An 18,829-nucleotide genomic window follows, 5' to 3' on the forward strand; every position below is an offset into this window, starting at 1 on the left:
TTTTATTTTCAGTGAGAGTATCAATAGAATTGTGACTTTGAGGGCATTGGTTCTGCATTTTTTAATGATGAGATTGGCCTTTAAAGAAAATATAAGCACCAAAATATGCCTCCGCTGTGTTACTTAAACTTGTATTTCTTCCGTTTTACTACTCCATAAGCTGGAAGGCATAACGTACATAAATAAAATATAACACTTCGTTGCTTCCTGTGCAGTCGAAGACATGTGTCTTCGCTATCCCAATGCCACTGAAGTGAATGTTTATGGCACTCCTGCTGTTAACGCTCTGGCTATGAAAGCAGCTACCACTTTAAGGTATCTGTTTTTTTTAAAAGCTGATATGGTTTCTTAAATTAAGCTGATATACATCCATCTCATCTTTTCGTCTGTTTCAGGAATCTGGAGGTCTGACTGTGGAAAAGGTCATATCAGTGGAAAACTTTTTCCAGGCATTGGGGAGTGTAATATGTTAAGGAGCTTGACTGTAAATGATGCTATTCTGGGAAATGGTGCTCAGGAAATACACCCTGAGTCATGATCGGCTACGTGAACTTAAAATTACAAAATGCCGTGTCATGCGTTTGTCTATCAGGTGAAATGTTTTTCCATAAATTCATTTCATTCATTCTTATTCGTTTATGTGTATGTCATTCTCAGTTATTATTATTTTCTATCGTTTAGGTGTCCACAGCTCAGGTCTTTGTCATTAAAAAGAAGCAACATGTCACAGGCGATGCTTAACTGTCCACTCCTCCAACTTCTTGATATAGCCTCGTGCCATAAGCTCCTGGATGCTGCTATTCGTTCAGCTGCCATTTCTTGTCCTCAGTTAGAGTCACTAGATGTTTCTAACTGTTCTGTGTCAGTGATGAAACTTTGCGTGAAAATAGCCCAGGCTTGTGCGAGTCTCCATATTCTTAATGCTTCATACTGTCCCAATATATCGCTTGAGGTTGGTCCTGTTATCTGATGTTACTTTCTTCCCAACTCTGCTGTTTCGCACTATTTTTTCTGACTTGTCTGCCCTTTGTCTCTTTGAAGTCAGTACATCTCCCCATGTTGACAGTTCTCAAGCTTCATAGCTGTGAGGGTATAACATCAGCATCTATGACATGGATTGCTAATAGTCCTGCGCTGGAGGTCTGTGATTGCTTTTTTTTTTTTTTTTTTTTACCAATCCCACATACACATGCACGTTTTTTCACAACATTTTACTAGAGATCCTCTTTCCAGTTGGGGTATTAACATATCATATATTGCAGGTTTTGGAGCTTGATAATTGCAATCTGTTGACATCTGTTGTGTTGCATCTCTCCCGTTTGCAGAGTATAAGCCTAGTCCATTGCCGCAAGTACAGTCCTCAACTTTGATTTTTTCTGCATATTTTATTGTGATAAGTATTTACGCCTTAAAAAATATTGCTATCATTTCTAACAAGTGTCCTCGATTCGCTGTGTTAACAGATTCACAGAGCTGAACTTGCAAAGCGTCATGCTTTCATCTATCACTGTTTCAAACTGTCCAGCGCTTCGCCGAATCACAATCACTTCCAACTCCCTTCGAGTATGCACTTAGTTACCATGGTTTGTTAATACAGTTCCACTAGTGGTAATTTTTATCTGATTAACCTGTTAATATCTCTTCATTTTGGTTGCAGCGATTAGCTCTCCAGAAACAGGAGAACTTGACAACATTAGTTCTGCAATGCCAGTCCTTGCAAGAAGTGGATCTCTCTGATTGTGAATCACTGTCCAACGCTGTTTGTGAAATATTTAGTGATGATGGTGGATGCCCAATGCTGAAATCATTAATTCTTGACAACTGTGAGGTGTGATACGGTTTCTTCTGTTCATTTGCCAGTGCATAATTTATTGAAATGAAAACAGGCAGTGGGTGATATATTTGATGGTTGCTAAACTAATTTTGTATGTTGTAGAGCTTAACGGATGTGCGGTTCTGCAATTCGTCGTTGGCTAGTCTCTCCCTTGTGGGGTGTCGAGCTGTAACTTCTCTTGAGTTGAAGTGCCCTCGCATAGAGCAGATCTGTTTGGATGGATGTGATCATCTTGAAACTGCATTCTTCCAGCCTGTGAGTGTTGCTTCTCTCATTTTAAATAACTAACTTTGTCTTAACTGATGGATTTCTTGTTTCTCCCTTCTGGTTGTGAATAGGTTGCGCTCCGGTCTCTGAATTTAGGAATATGTCCGAAATTGAGTGTGCTCAATATCGAAGCACCTTATATGGTGTCCCTTGAACTAAAAGGCTGTGGTGTACTGTCTGAAGCATCCATCATTTGTCCTCTGTTAACATCTTTGGATGCGTCTTTCTGCGGGTAATTATTTATTTTTGTGTGGCTATTCATCGTCATGACTGGTTTTATAGTGCTGCTAAACAAATTTCACGATTACCTTTCCAGCCAACTGAGAGATGACTGTCTGTCGGCAACCACTGCTTCTTGCCCACTAATTGAGTCACTGGTGCTAATGTCTTGCCCTTCCATTGGCTCTGATGGCTTGTCTTCCTTGAACGGGCTCCCAAATCTGACTGTTCTTGATTTATCGTACACTTTCTTGATGAATTTGGAGCCTGTCTTCAAGTCCTGTACTCGACTGAAGGTAATTAAGTCCTTGTGACTGTCGGCAATAGAGCATATATACTTAATATTCTTTCCATAATAACTTATTTGCATATTTAATTGCTTAGGTGCTCAAATTACAAGCCTGCAAATATCTCACTGACACATCACTGGAGCCTCTATACAAAGAAGGTGCTTTACCTGCACTTGAAGAGTTGGACTTGTCTTATGGAACTCTCTGTCAGACTGCCATAGATGATCTGCTTGCGTGCTGCACACACTTGACCCATTTGAGCTTGAACGGCTGTGTTAATATGCATGACCTCGATTGGGGTTCAACCAATGTACATCTATTTGATTACTTCGGTGTAAACAGTTCGAGTGAGAATACTCAAGAACCAGCTGAAACAGCCAACCGGTTACTGCAAAACCTCAATTGTGTGGGTTGCCCCAATATCAGAAAAGTGCTGATACCACCTGCAGCTCGGTTTTATCATCTATCAACACTGAACCTTTCGCTATCGGTCAATTTAAAGGAGGTTGATCTTGCCTGTTCAAACCTGGTCTTGCTTAATCTAAGGTATGAATTATTTACCATTTGTTATTTGACTTGGATCTTTATTTCTCATCAATGATTGGGTTTTTATTCCATAGCAACTGTTGCTCTCTGGAAGTACTGAAGCTTGCCTGCCCAAGATTGGCTAGTCTCTTTCTTCAGGTACGTTTTTGCCCTATACTAGGCTCCTCCTTTTATGCCTTTATGTGTGAAAGATAGATATCTATTAGCTCCAGTACTTGTTTGTAGATCGAAACACACTTTGATACCAACCTTTGTTTTTGGTAGTCTTGTAACATGGACGAAGCAGGAGTTGAAGCAGCTATATCAGGATGCTGCTCACTAGAGACACTGGATCTCCGTTTCTGTCCGAAGGTAATGATAGTATATGGAGTGTTTACTTCAGTATCAAAATTTAGCAAATAATCCATGTCTGATTCATAAGAGACTTTAAATTTTTGAAAAACATGTCTTGTTTGGTGATTAACAGATATCCTCAGTGAGCATGGCGAGGTTCCGAGCAGTGTGTCCTAGTTTGAAGCGAGTCTTCAGCAGTCCAAATCTTGCAGATTAGGGATTGCGCATGGGAATGTTTTATTATATACTAGCATTGAGCATGGGAATATTTTTTTTCTTATAAATGACAAATTTCAGTTTTATGACTAAAAATGTTATGTATAAAATAACTTCGATCTATAAGAAGGACATGTGTGTATCGAGAACAAAATCTTCAAAACATTGAAAATATATAGAAAATCGTTGACGAATTTGATTTATTGTCTCTTTTTCTATTATTCCTGGCAGTCGCGAAAATGCTGTGAAGTTGGAAAAGTAGATTTCGTATCAATTGTGTATTCAAAAACTGCAGTAAAATAAACACGAACCTGCTAATACCTAGAATTTAATCAACTTTTCCAGCCATTTTCATCTTCAGCCGCTTTAATAAACCAGTTTTGATTACTTATATCTGAATCATTAAGACTATAGAGAAACAAAAGTACAGTTACACAATTATTTTGTTATAGGAAAATAACGAAAATATTGTAACTAAATTTTGATTAAAAAATAATATTGAAGTTGTATAAGAAATAATATATTGTACATGGAATTATATTATGGCTAACAAATGGAAATATATCTTATAGATCTAGGAAGAAAATATTGTGAATTAGGAGAAGAATAATCAAATTTGCTATCCTTATGTTGGAAAGGAAATATATCAATAATTACACTGTATTTAGAAAATACTAATAATTTTTAATAATTGGATTTTTTATGTTTTACTCATTCTTTTTTTAATATTTGATGTTTAGTCAATTTTGTTTACTATTATATTATGATTTCAGTTTTTATAAAAATTATTAGTGTTATATTTCAGATTATTATTTTATTGATAAAACTTTGGTTAGATAAATAAATAATATTTTATATTTTCTTATACATAGTGTTTTTTTTTTTGAACACCATCTTATACATAGTGTTTAAAACCGATTATTTGCTTACAGCTTTAATTGTTTCATGTTTCATCACCATTTGATTAGCATCTGTATATCATGATAGTTTTGATCTCTATTTATAAATGTATGATCTAAGAGTACAACCTTGATTTAATAAATGATTTCACGAGTGATAATCATTTTTTTTGGCTAAATTTTGGCAGGATTGATCATGTTACACCAAACATATTTGATTATTTAAACTAAAAACAATTTAACTCGACATTTTCTATGTTTTTTGTTTGTCTGTCTGGAGCTGTCTTTTTCTTTTATATGCGAATGCGATCCGTGATGGCGGGAAGTAAATTTTTATTTTTTATTTACATTTTTAACACTTGCAGTTTAACTTAAACCAAAAAAAAAAAAACTGTTTGCAGCAGTAATTACCGTCTTCTCTCCGACTCGCTCTCCTTAGGGTTTCAATAGTTTCACTTGAAATTTGAAAAATTATCTATCGCGCTCTCTTCATCTCTCTCTCTATCGCTGTGCCTCTTTGCGTCGCCCCAATCTAATCCTCTAGGGTTTTCTCTTCGAGCTCATCAGAAGTTAAGTTCAGTTCAGTTAGAGATTGATTTGTCTTCCAATGGAATCGAATCTGCGGAGGGGCGACAAGGTTTGGGTGGAGGATAAGGATTTCGCTTGGATTGCCGGCGAAGTTCTCGATTCTCCGGGAAACAATGTCCATGTCGAAACTTCCACCGGAAAGCAGGTTTGATTGATTGATTGATTAACCGGAAAAAACTTCTGCGTCGTCTCCTCTTTCTTTTTCGCCTTATCCGTTGTTGTTGCCGCTTCTTTAATTTCGGGGGTGGCTTAGGTCTTCGTCTCCTCGGGGAAGGTGTTTCGGAGGGATCCAGAGGAGGAGGAGGAGCATAATGGAGTGGATGATATGACTAAGCTGACTTACTTGCACGAGGCTGGTGTGCTTTACAATCTTCAGAGGAGATACACTCTCAATGATATCTACGTGAGTTCTCTTTTCACTCTTGTTTGTGGATTGGTCTTGCGTGAGTATAATTGCAGCTTGGGTTCTAGCTTTTTCATACTGCCTAGGGTCCCGCAACTATAGTCCAGTTTCGTCTACGATACTGTGGTGGGTATGGGGAAGACTTAAAATTTATCTGTGAAGTATGCATTTAGGTCTCTTCTCTTTGGTAAAGCTTAGTTTCCTTATGTAATTGGGGAAAGCAATTATGTTCCGTATGGGTTTTCACTCGGCTAGATTTTTTTGATGTGAATGCTGGCTTGCCCTTTGAATATTTTGGTGGCAGCTTGATCTTTCATTTATTTATGTCCGTATTGAGATCATACTACTTGTTTGGAACTATTTTTGTGGTATAACTTCAGTCTATTCCTGTTCCGGAATGTTGTATCTTCTTACAACGACGCTCTATCTCTTTTGCAGACATACACTGGAAGCATTCTTATCGCTGTTAATCCGTTTAAAAAGCTTCCACATCTCTACAATGGGTACATGATGGAGCAGTACAAGGGAGCACCATTCGGTGAGCTCAGTCCTCATGTTTTTGCAGTTTCTGAAGTTGCATACAGGTGGTCCACCCTTTTTACCTACTTGTTCTGACATTCTTAGCTGTTAACTCTCTGTCACGTTAACCAATTAACCGCATGTATGCTTCATAATTCAGAGCGATGATTGACGACAGGCGAAGTCAGTCTATACTCGTTAGCGGTGAAAGTGGAGCTGGAAAAACTGAGACAACTAAACTAATCATGCAGTATCTTACATATGTTGGTGGACGTGCTGCTGAAGATAATAGAAGTGTTGAGCAGCAAGTGCTTGAAGTAAGATCTTGCTCACACAATTTGTAGCTTTTATCCTTTTTCAAAGATGTCTTTTACTTTCCCTCTGGTATCTATTTGCAAATAAATTTTAGGCGATCATGTCTGACTTTCTTTGTTTGCGACTGATCTAATATAAGTATTCTTTTCTGCAGTCAAATCCTCTCTTGGAAGCATTTGGGAATGCGAAAACAGTTAGAAACGATAATTCCAGGTGGGTTATGGAGTTTTGTTTTTATGTCTTTCGTCAACAATTTTTTTTCATGATGGTATCTTAATAAATGATTAGAAACCAGTATCTTCTTGTACTGAAACTGTAAACTTAAGTGGTTTATTAACCCTTTTATTTAAGTACGGTCGTAGCTCTACTTCAGATAGATGGTTTATAGATAAGTTATTGCATTAAGACTTTATAACCCCTTGTAGTTGTACCAATGTGAAATGCATATTTGGTTTATTAAACTACACCTTGTACGTTAAGTATGGTAACAGTCTTAATGCTACTGGGAGGAACTAGGTTTTCTTTTCCTGTTCATTTCACATGTATAGAACATTAGTCATTAATGGAATCTTATTTTGCAAACATTGAATTCATATGGCATTTTAGCTGCAGTTATTTTGTATTGCTCTAGCTTTTTAGTTATATTTTAAGATTCCTTAGTTTGACGGGTTTACTGACCAAACTACTGAATGTTGGTTTGTTTTCAGCCGTTTTGGGAAGTTTGTGGAAATCCAATTTGACGCAAATGGTAGAATATCTGGTGCAGCAATCAGAACGTATCTTCTGGAGAGATCACGTGTAGTCCGCATAACAGACCCTGAGAGGAACTATCACTGTTTCTATCAGCTTTGCGCTTCTGGGAGTGTAATTATTTCCTGCTCTTTATACGTGTCATAAGATATTGGTTTCGGTTCTCTTATCTATTAATGTTCTTGTTTGGTATAGGACGCTGAAAAATACAAACTAAGCAATCCACATCAATTTCATTATCTCAATCAAAGCAAGACCTATGACCTGGAGGGAGTAAGCAACGCAGAAGAGTATAAGAATACAAGGAGGGCCATGGATATTGTGGGCATAAGTCACGATGAGCAGGTGTTCTGACTTCTAATTGGATGTAATATATTTTTCTTCTGTCAATTTTGATCGTCCTTGCTTACTGTCCCTACAATTTATCAGGAAGGGATATTCCGCACGCTTGCTGCGATTCTGCATCTTGGAAATGTTGAGTTTTCCTCGGGAAAAGAACATGATTCTTCAGTAGTAAAGGATCATGAATCTAGAAATCATTTGCAGATGGCTGCTGATCTTTTCAGGTACATGGAATACTCTGATTAGTACCAATACTTCGGTGTACAAAGAGATATCTTGTATAATTGTTTTATTCTGCAAAATTAACCAGGTGTGATGCAAATCTTTTACTTGCTTCTCTCTGCACACGTACAATTCTGACCCGTGAAGGTACCATAATCAAAGCACTCGACTGTAATGCTGCTGTTATTAGCCGGGATGCACTAGCGAAGACTGTTTACGCCCGTCTGTTTGACTGGTTTGCTTCATATGCTTCATTCTTTATTGAGTGGATATTTGTTAATGCATTACACTTGTGTTTAAACCTTTTAATTTACGCTACTGTCAGGTTGGTAGATAAAATTAATAGGTCTGTTGGGCAAGATCCAAACTCCCATTTTCAAATTGGAGTCCTGGACATTTATGGCTTTGAATGCTTTAAGAGTAACAGGTTAGCGTTAATCTGTTAAATTAGTTAAATAATTGTTTATATCTTTTCCCAGCTCTATTCACTGAGAGTTTATTGGTGCATCATGTTTAGAACTGTGTAACTATGTTTGGGCTGGTGCCTTTCTGATTGCTTGATATACCTTTTTCACCCAAACAATATCTAAAAATGAAAACCCAATACATGTTTGCACGTTGCAGTTTTGAACAATTTTGCATCAATTTTGCAAATGAAAAGCTTCAGCTGCATTTCAATGAGGTAATATAGGCGAATCATTCTCAAAGGTTTTATCAGATTTTAGGGACATTCCTTCCTCTCCTTATGATCCCTGCTCTGTTTTCAGCATGTATTTAAGATGGAGCAGGATGAGTACAGAAAAGAAGAGATCAATTGGAGTTTTATTGAGTTTATTGACAACCAGGATGTCGTGGACCTTATAGAGAAGGTACATTTCTCCATGTCAGTTAGATTTATATTAAAGACTCTGTTCCAGTTTCTCGCCCCTTAACCTTTGTGATCTCTCAAACTTGTCTCAAAACTTCAGTAAGTTTTTTTTGTCACATTCAGTGAGTTTGATTATAGTACCTTGTTTTGAATTCTCATGTCTTTTTATTTATTTACTACTAATTTCTCAAATTGTCGAGGAATAGAATTCAACACCTTTTAAACAGGGTAATTTATTACATCGTGCCAATTCTAAAGAGTTAGTGGGGTTTGATGATATTGTGTTAGTGTGGCGAATACATTCACACACGTCTGTTTAGTATGATGCCATTTTTACTCCCATCATAGAATGTAGACGATAAATGATCCAGTTTACAACTGCAAGAATACGAAAACTTAGTTAGAAGACATTTCCTTCATCAATTGATAGTTTTATTGCATGTTGGTATGGTGAAACTTAATAATAGAGTGTCTTTTCAACGTTTCTGTTGTAGGTTCCAGCCTCAAGCATTGTGTTCCTTTTTTGTTTTGTGAACATCAAGCAGACATGACAGCAAAACTTATCTATCGTCCTCTGATTCTAACTTTGATATTTTTGCTACCTGCAGAAACCTATTGGGGTAATTGCACTGTTGGATGAAGCTTGGTACAATATTCTCGTCTCATCTTGAGTCTTCACAATACGTATGCTCTTTTTGTGCGCTAACCTATCTTTGTCTGCTTTTATGCAGCATGTTTCCTAGATCAACACATGAGTCATTTTCAATGAAGCTGTTCCAGAACTTTAAAATTCATCCGAGATTGGAGAAGACAAAGTTTTCAGAGACGGACTTTACTCTCTCTCATTATGCTGGCAAAGCAAGTCTTTCTCTAGGACAAAGCTTAATGTTTTTTTTGGTTTCCTTCAAATCCCAATGAATTTCTCCCATTCCATTTCTGCAGGTTACTTACCAGACTGAAACCTTTCTGGATAAAAATCGTGATTATACTATAGTGGAACACTGCAATCTGTTATCTTCCTCAAGATGCCCCTTTGTTGCTGGACTTTTTGCCTCCGCGCCAGAGGAGTCTGCCAGGTCTTCTTACAAATTTTCTTCCGTGTCTTCCAGATTTAAGGTCGGTAAAACTGTCCAGCTATTTCTCTTTGCAAGATACTCTGTTATGAAAGTTGTATATATTAAGAACAGATCGTGAACCCAATCGTTGATTTGATCATTAAATTTGATTCTAGCAACAACTTCAAGCCCTCATGGAAACTCTCAGCAAAACGGAGCCTCACTATGTTCGTTGTGTGAAGCCAAACACACTCAACAGACCTCAAAAGTTTGAGAATCTTAGTGTTTTACATCAACTTCGTTGTGGGGTTAGTATATTATGTGATCTTAGTTCTTTTTCACGTTTTCTGTGGTAGTTATAGTCTATATACAATGCGAGAAACCTTCAGCTTTTTTTTCAATGGCTAGTTTGATAACGTCTTGTATTTCACAATTTGATAGGGAGTATTGGAAGCTGTTCGGATTAGTCTTGCAGGGTATCCCACACGAAGGAATTATTCAGACTTTGTGGATCGGTTTGGTCTGCTAGCCCCAGAATTCATGGATGAGAGGTACGCATATTTGATGTATGATTCCTTGCAACTGTGTGAACCTGTGTAAAGGTTATTTGACATGTTTCTGTGACCGCTTGATTGCGGCAAAAAATAGATAAAACTTAAGCATTATTTTGTAGCTTTCGGCCAGATAGAATCTATATCCTGCATTGAACTTATTGCCAAGCAGAAATAATTTGTTAATATGTACATTATTTGCAGCAGTGATGAGCAGGCACTTACCGAGAAAATCTTGAGAAAGTTAGGTCTGGGGAATTATCAGGTATGCTTCTTGGTGGTCTATAAACAAAGGATTTTCTTTAATGCATGACTCTCTGTTAGATATCGATTTGTTGATATTTGTATCATCTTTCACAGTTAGGAAGAACAAAAGTGTTCCTTAGAGCTGGTCAAATTGGCATTTTGGACTCTAGGCGGACTGAAGTTCTTGATGCTTCTGCAAAACTCATTCAGCGAAGACTAAGAACATTTGTTGCGCATCAAAACTTCATCGCTGCCCGGGCTTGTGCAATTTCTATTCAAGCATACTGTAGAGGTGCCTTTCTCATTCACTATTATTCTTCTTATTCTCTTGCATTCGAAATTTTGTGGTCGTTTTGAGAAATCTTCAGATACGTGACACCTACTCTCTGAAAACTATTTATTAATTTCTTTTGTTTAACATGTTCACATGCATCTTTCGAGAAAATTGTGGGTACTAGTATTTATTTCATTTCTAAGCCTAATAAAAATAAAAATAATATCCGTTGGCAAGGATGCCTGTCCCGAAATGCCTATGCCGCCAGAAGGAATGCAGCGGCAGCAGTATTGGTACAAAAGCATGCGCGCAGGTGGCTGTCAAGATGTGCATATGTGAAACTTGTATCGGCTGCATTAGTAACACAGTCTTGCATCCGTGCTGACTCAGCTCGTTTAAAGTTTACTCATCAGAAAGAGCACAGAGCTGCTTCTCTTATTCAGGTACGTAGGATCTCCAAGTTCATATGATACATTATGTGTTACACTTTTTGTCGTATTAAGTTCTTACATAGGGTGATATGTTTTCTTTTAGTTTCCTGATATGACCTCATTCATCATTTCAGTCTAATGCATTTCATTTTGTTTAATATTATATATATTAAATATCTTAGGCTCGTTGGAGAATGCATAAGTTTCGCACAGCATTCAGGCACCGCCAATCTTCTATCATTGCTATTCAATGTTGTTGGCGGCAGAAGCTGGCGAAGAGAGAGTTTAGAAAACTTAAACAGGTATGTTCTAGTCATTGTTGAGAGCAGGATTTTATCAATTAGCTACCTATCACTCAAAGGATGAATATGCAAATCGATGTTGCGCAGGCAGCTAACGAAGCAGGTTCTTTGCGATTAGCCAAAACTAAACTTGAGAAGCGGTTAGAAGATCTTGAATGGCGGTTACAGCTTGAGAAACGATTGCGAGTATGTTGCCAATTTTGTTATCTGTATAGCACTGATCCCTTAAACAGAGTAAATAACTAAACGTGCTTTACATTCAGACAAGTGGTGAGGAGGCCAAGTCAGGTGAAATATCCAAGCTTCAGAGAACATTAGAATCCTTCAGCATCAAACTAGATGCAGCTAAGCTGGCTACCATTAATGAGTGCAATAAGAATGCAGTACTTCAAAAGCAACTAGACATATCCATGAAGGAGAAGGCTGCTGTTGAAAGAGAACTTAATGGAATGGTTGAACTGGAAAAAGATAACACTCTGTTGAAGGTAATTTTCCTCTCCTTTAAATTGACTGTATGTTAAGAGCTTGTTCTGTCATGGTCGTGAACTGGGGATACCTTTTAAAGAGATCCGTTCTCTATCGTTGGTTTTTCTTTAAGTTGAAATTTACTTGGCGTTCTCTTTACCTGATAAGCAAAGACTTTAAAATCTGTAGAAATTTGCAACACCTGATATTTGAATGTAGAAACAAGACTCGTGTCTCTTGTAAGTTGATGCCTCGTACATTTTGGTTTGTTGGTGGTGTGTTAAAATTTACTCAGCTTTTTTGGTCATAAAGAGTCTTTGAGTCTCTTCCCTTGGGTCAACCACAATGATGATTTAGTTAACCTGCTGGTTGGTCATGTTTTTAAAATCTTCTATATTCTCCAGTCTGTGCTTAAAGAGTGGTGACTGCGATTTGAAGTATATACAGTTTTCTGGCTATCCACAAGTTGGTTATGGACAATTTTAACTTGATCCTATATATATATTTATAAATTGCATTTTTGAAAACGCAGTAAGATTTCTGAGAAATGATCTCAAAAGTGAGTAAATCTTTGGTTAGTATGCCTTATTCTTTTCTTTGTTCACTGCTTCTTCTATTTGTAGGGTATCTTTTTAATGATGCTTTCACCCTTTGCATAGAGACCCAAATTCTGTCGTCTTGGTTGTTCATCGGTTTTTGCTAACGTTTTTTAATCACAGAATTCGATGAATTCCTTGGAAAAGAAGAATCTTGTTCTGGAGAAGGAGCTACTCAGTGCTAAGACGGATTGCAATAACACACTACAGAAGTTGAAGGAAGCTGATAATAGATGTTCTGAACTCCAGACGAGTGTTCAAAGGTATGTAGTTGCAGGTCTTTTTCTCAACTTTAGGTTTGTGTCTAACAGCTATACTTATTTTTTTCTGTTGAGTGTTTTTATTTAGCCTCGAAGAAAAACTCTCTCACCTGGAGAACGAGAACCATGTCTTAAGGCAGAAGACTTTTAGTATATCCCCAGAGAGACTAGGACGGATAGTTGGTGAAGTATGTGATCTTTTACTATTCTCTACTGCATTTTTTTGTTACATGCATGTACGAAAGTCTACACTCTGTTACTGGATATCTTAATCGTTTGAACCATTCATTTGTAACTAATTGTCATTGTGTTCTCTTTGGTCTTTACTTACCGACTGCTCATTATTACAGTCTCCTCAACAGAAACACTCTAGTGCTGTTGTACCAGCTCAGATTGACAGGACATCTGTTTTCGTACGTAACTACTTCTTTTTTCCGTTACCTATATCTTTCTTTTCATTTCTAGATTGTAAATGCTTGAAAATGAGTACCCTAATTATGCCAGTGATATATACAGGAGACACCCACGCCTTCAAAACGCATCATGCCATTTTCACATAGCCAGTCAGAGTCACGTCGATCCAAATTCACTGCAGAAAAAAACGTGGTAAACATTAACTGCCATTTTCATTGTGAATGAAGAAACTGGTTTTCCTGACCTGATTGTATCATGTTCTAATCAATATGTTTGTATTATCTCAAATTCTTTTTTCCTTTCTTCTCATATAGAGCCTTCTTGTTGTTAGCTAAAGTAGATAGTGGGTTTTGACATAAGTTACCACTTCAATGCTATTGCAGGAGATCCACGAATTGCTCTCCAGATGTATCAAGGAAAATTTGGGATTCAGTGATGATAAGCCCCTGGCTGCTTGTGTGATATACAAATGTCTTCTGCACTGGCACGCCTTTGAATCTGAGAGCACAGCCATATTTAACATCATTATCGAGGGAATTAATGAAGCCCTTAAGGTGAGTCTTGATCTTGTAACAACTTTCTTCCAAATTAGACAAAATGATACGAACCCTTTTATGTTATTATTTACTTCTGTGGTTTATGTTTATTTCAGGGTGGAGATGAAAACAGTGTATTACCATATTGGCTTTCAAACTCTTCAGCACTTCTATGCCTCTTGCAGAGAAATCTGCGGACAAATAGTTTTGTAAATGGTAGTGCTCAGCGTTCTGGGAAGGCGGCATATGTGAGTTAAATTGATATCTCCAGTAGAGAGTAGTTTGCAAGTTTCATTTATATGGAATTGAAATGGCTAAATCTAAATTCTAATCGTCTATTGTTTATTGAGATTCAGAAATTGCGTGCTAACTTGTTTCACTGATGTTCTGTTTCTTGCTTACCAGGGAGTAAAGTCTCCTTTCAAAATTAATGGACCTGACGATGGTGTTCCGCATATAGAAGCAAGATATCCAGCAATACTATTTAAACAGCATCTGACAGCATGCGTGGAGAAGATTTATGGTCTAATTCGTGACAATGTGAAGAAAGAATTATCACCGCTTCTTGGATTATGCATTCAGGTGAGAGTCCGAAAGTTGGTAGATGATATTCAACATCTTTGATAATGCTTTTCTGAATTATTGATTGGATACCATACTGCTTAGTCTTTTAACATGCATCAAAATACCCATTTACCGCCATTTGGTCTTTTAAGATCTGATTTGATCGTACCTTATATTCCTAAAAATTGCAATTTGATGATGATAGCGATTTGATCGTACCTTTATTCCTAAAAATTGCAATTTGATGATGATAGCGTTATTAATTTTGTATTCTACTAGCTGTGGTAGAGATTCCATCTCTTTAGTTACAAAATACAGAAAAGTTTGGTGGAAATATGTTATAACTTTTTAAGTGTTCCTCTGATGATTCTCAAGGCACCCAAGGCTTCACGAGGGACTGCTGGAAAATCCTTTAGATCACCAAACGGTGTGCCCCAGCAATTTCCAAGTAGTCAATGGGAAAATATACTCAAATTCTTGGATTCTCTCATGTCCCGCCTACGAGAAAACCATGTATGCACATCCCATAGTTTCAATTACCTAATTATTGTCGTAGACTTAGTAAATACTTTGTGATTTTCCTTTTTCTCCACATTCGAGGATTAGGAATTAGAATGTTCATGTACCATGATTTCTCGTGTTTTAGAAATATCTACATTGTTCTATTTTCTAAACTTGATTCTTGTATATTGGTAGGTGCCCTCGTTTTTCATTCGCAAGCTTGTGACTCAGGTTTTCTCATTTATCAACCTATCACTTTTCAACAGGTAGATGTGATCTTAATTCCAGTTCTTTGCTTTATTGCTTAAGCGCAAATTACATTTTGTTTTCTGCATATCTATAATCCAAATTTCTTTTTTTCAGTCTTCTCCTTCGACGTGAATGTTGCACATTTTCAAATGGGGAATATGTGAAATCTGGGATTACAGAATTGGAGAAGTGGACAGCCCGTGTCAAGGAGGAGGTAAACCATGTTATATACTCCTTAGTTGCTTCATAGATAGGGATGGATGTCATCCGTGATCTAAAATTTTGTGAATGCAGTTTTCAGGAACATCTTGGCAGGAGTTAAGTTTCATTAGACAAGCTGTTGGATTCTTGGTAAAACTCATCTTCTTCTCTGATAAAGAAGTCTTTTTTTTTATTGTAATGGAACTTGTATTCAATTGGTTTACATTTTATCCTAAGGTTATACACCAGAAAAGAAAAAAATCGCTGGATGAAATCAGTCAGGATCTATGCCCGGTACGTCAACATTTTCTATGGTTTCCGTTTGCTTCTTTCCTTATGCTTCCTGGCCGTAAAACTTTTGAAATCTCACCAAAACTACTCGGCGCTTTTTGTTCAATTGCAGGCATTGACAATAAGGCAAATATATCGAATAAGTACGCTGTACTGGGATGATAAATATGGAACTCAAAGTGTCTCAAGTGAGGTGAGTTGATATCTAAAAACTTTTAGTCGTGGGAGTTAAATTGTGTTGAATGTCAATTGAAAGACACCTTAACACATCTTTGTGCGGTAGGTGGTTTCTCAAATGAGGGTACTTGTTGACAAGGATAGCAGCCAAAAATTAACATCGAATTCATTCTTGCTGGATGATGATATGAGGTATTATTCTCTTCCTTTTTTTTAGTAAGTTGGCTCTCAAGTTTAATTTATACGTAAGTTGAATCAAATGGAAATACGGTAGTAAAAACACAGACGTTTATATCTCTAGCTCGGCCAGGGGTTAAAATTGTGGTTTAGGCATGTTAAGTTCTGAGAATCCTTGTAGACTGAAAGAAGTTTTTAGCATTTCGAGTGTGTGGTTTTGGGCATTTGGTTGAGAGTTTCTCTCATTAATCAACTTTCTCGCTCATAACTTCAACGTAATTTAAAGATTAATGTATAGTTTTGTGTGTGTATGTGTGCAGCATTCCTTTCTCGGCAGAAGATATAGATAAGGCTATCCCAGTTTTAGACCCATCAGAAATAGAAGCACCGAAGTTTGTATCAGAATATACTTGTGCACTGTCCCTCGTCAAGAAACCATCCACAGCTTCAGTCTCAAAGCAGATCCTTTGATGCATTAGTTAGGCGTCAGTAAAATTAGAAAAATCAGTTGGTATTGCAAATTTCTCTATGTTGAGAAATGAACAATGGAAACTTAGACTTTTGGTAACTGTAGAATTTTACTAAATGTTGTAGGCGAAATATTTGTAGTTGTAAAACTTTGTCAGTTTCTCTTTTTGGACTGTAAATGGTAGAACATCTTTGTGAATACAGTATTAAGTAATTAATTAATCATCATTCGTTGAAGTTCTGAATATTGTCATTCTTCATTGCACATTTGCGTTTTTTAATACATTGCCATTCTTCATTACACATTTGCTTCTTTTTAGAACTTTATTCTTACGAGATTTAGTTGCCAACTACTATGTTGACATATGATGATACTTTTTGTTAATGTCAAAGTGTTCGAATACTTTCGAGAGTGGTTTGTCGTTTAGAGCTTTTGGTAGTTTGGCAAACCACTTGAACTTTAATGTTTTTATTGGTGACCAATTTGAATATTACAAGACACAATTTGAAACTTCGTTTTAAATCATATTTAATGTTTTTCAGAATATTTTCCTGATATTATGATGTTTAAGATATTGTTGAACTCCAATCTGGGGAACCTGTTCTTAATGATCTTCAATTTCATCTTACCAATATTATAAAGTTACATGAAAACATGAGCAAGTAGCAATGTTACGTAAATTACTAAATAGTTTATATGTTTACTACTAACCACGCTTAATCAAATATCATGTAGTAAATGTATAAATATTGTTATTGAGATCCCTTCAGAAATTTCAAAACGATATTGTTGAACTCTTGAGCACATTCGATCTGGGGAACATGTGAAGTGTTCTCAATGATTTCCAGTTTTGTTTTATCTCCAAGAATCCTACATAAATATACCAACAATTGCAGCATTTAGACAATATGCTTAAGAATAGTAATGATACTACAGTTAGTTAATATACGATAAAGCTTGAACTTCTTGTACTTACTCTTTTAGTTCGTAGGCCATCTTCACCGGAAATATCTGATCTTTGTCTCCCCAAATTATAAGGACTTCCTAAGAGAATATAAACACTTCACCGTTAATTAGATGATTTCCAGTTAAGTACACATATTAATGTTAGGAGTAAATAGCGTTTGAATTGGAAAATATTTGTGACATGTTTATTATAACATCAAGACTACAAAAAACTTCATGTACGAACCTGAGAAAGAGGATCGATGTTTAGTTTCTCATCCCTGCCAAGAGTCACCCCTTTCAATAGTTCTACTTTCTCCTTTCTATTCTTCTGATATAAATTCTGCATATATTATACCAAAGGAAAAATTCATAATAGTTTTCATCTTTTTATCATTCTTATTTTCCACACAAAACCAGAAATAAAAGAACATGAAGAAGAAAGTACTTAGGTTACTTACACTAATAACGTCGTTCCAGAGAGCATCAGGAAACACACGAACTAGCCTCGAAGAAGATGCTAACCCCATAAGTGTCCGCAGCTCTGTGGCAGTTGATGGTAACATAACCTTCTCAATGCACTCACAGTTGGATCTTTGCAATAAACTTTCACTGTCACACTTTCCATGTTGATTCCTGAGCTTGCAATCACTTACTTTCTCCACTTTTCGCGGCCACATTTTTGCCATATGGTACGCCACAAATCCTCCGTAGCTTGTTCCAACCACATTAAACTTCTGTATTCCTATTTTCTCCATTAGGTTTTCCATGCACTCCGCCTTGTTATTTTTAATTGTTGGAGCATTAAGATATTCATGTGTTTAGTATACCACAAATAGTTCAAATCTTTTAGGTATAAGGGCTAACATATCAATGTCTAAACTCTAAAGATAACCCACACGAACCCAACACATAACCGAAATTTACCAATTCGTATAGGTATCTATTTTATGACTCAAACCGACTAGGACCCAGTTAGAACCGATCTGAAACAGAATAAAAAAAAAATCATGTACTGAATGGGATCCGACGATCGACGATCTGAATGTCCATACCTAATTTAACTTATAGTTTAATATTGAGTTTATTGCTAAAATGTATATGTAGTCTGAATAGAATTAATTCATATTAATTTGGAATAAATAAAAGTATTTCTTAGCTATTAATTATTATTAAGAAAAACATTATTTTTATTTTTAATATAACAATACTTTTAGAACACTACACCAAAACAATAATAGTGATCAATGACATAAGGTTCATATCCGATATATTCTAAAGATCTTTGTTCATTTACAATCAAAACAGCTATGAACTATAGAGAGAGTTTAGAACGTTTTTATTACCTGGAAGACCTCGGAGCGATTGGTGGAGGAACTAGTAGAGTCACCGAAGAAAACAAGATCGGGACAATATAGCGCCGAAAGCGGACGGAGAGAAGGCTTGAATCTGTCGCCTCCACTGCCACATAGAGGATGGACCGAAGCCGTGGAGGAGAAGCATCACTGGTCTTT

General features: G+C 36.6%; 2 protein-coding genes and 1 pseudogene across 4 annotated transcripts; 2 read left to right on the top strand and 1 right to left on the bottom strand.

The window, feature by feature from the left end:
- The first annotated feature begins 223 nt into the window (after window positions 1-223).
- LOC130504882 (F-box/LRR-repeat protein 15-like) lies at window positions 224-3,899 on the top strand (annotated as a pseudogene).
- A 1,111-nt stretch (window positions 3,900-5,010) lies between these two features.
- On the top strand, window positions 5,011-16,614 carry LOC108833268 (myosin-15). Of its 3 annotated transcripts, none has more exons than XM_018606697.2 (38): window positions 5,011-5,337; window positions 5,446-5,595; window positions 6,034-6,179; window positions 6,275-6,431; window positions 6,584-6,642; window positions 7,137-7,293; window positions 7,375-7,524; window positions 7,609-7,745; window positions 7,832-7,978; window positions 8,069-8,170; window positions 8,368-8,425; window positions 8,511-8,612; window positions 9,220-9,257; window positions 9,343-9,469; window positions 9,554-9,727; window positions 9,843-9,974; window positions 10,108-10,217; window positions 10,422-10,482; window positions 10,578-10,755; window positions 10,975-11,180; window positions 11,351-11,470; window positions 11,558-11,656; window positions 11,734-11,955; window positions 12,655-12,794; window positions 12,880-12,979; window positions 13,142-13,204; window positions 13,308-13,397; window positions 13,589-13,759; window positions 13,858-13,989; window positions 14,147-14,323; window positions 14,681-14,818; window positions 15,002-15,072; window positions 15,170-15,269; window positions 15,350-15,406; window positions 15,494-15,550; window positions 15,660-15,740; window positions 15,831-15,916; window positions 16,222-16,614. In XM_018606697.2, exons 1-38 carry the CDS (start codon window positions 5,212-5,214, stop codon window positions 16,370-16,372), a joined length of 4,572 nt encoding a protein of 1,523 aa, XP_018462199.2. In that variant the 5' UTR covers window positions 5,011-5,211; the 3' UTR covers window positions 16,373-16,614. The 3 variants fall into 3 exon arrangements, with proteins under 3 accessions (XP_018462199.2, XP_056855471.1, XP_056855470.1); XM_056999491.1 differs by having other exon boundaries at window positions 11,558-11,649; window positions 11,784-11,955; XM_056999490.1 differs by having other exon boundaries at window positions 10,425-10,482.
- Window positions 16,615-16,960: 346 nt separating this feature from the next.
- Window positions 16,961-18,821, bottom strand: LOC130504883 (uncharacterized). The gene is given in 6 exon segments (XM_056999492.1): window positions 16,961-17,240; window positions 17,347-17,414; window positions 17,563-17,658; window positions 17,777-18,094; window positions 18,662-18,736; window positions 18,738-18,821. Coding segments are annotated over 6 exon segments (756 nt in total). The 5' UTR covers window positions 18,819-18,821; the 3' UTR covers window positions 16,961-17,122.
- Window positions 18,822-18,829: the final 8 nt, after the last annotated feature.

The sequence above is a fragment of the Raphanus sativus genome, unplaced genomic scaffold, assembly GCF_000801105.2.
Source record: "Raphanus sativus cultivar WK10039 unplaced genomic scaffold, ASM80110v3 Scaffold1862, whole genome shotgun sequence".
NCBI classification, from domain to species: domain Eukaryota; kingdom Viridiplantae; phylum Streptophyta; class Magnoliopsida; order Brassicales; family Brassicaceae; genus Raphanus; species Raphanus sativus.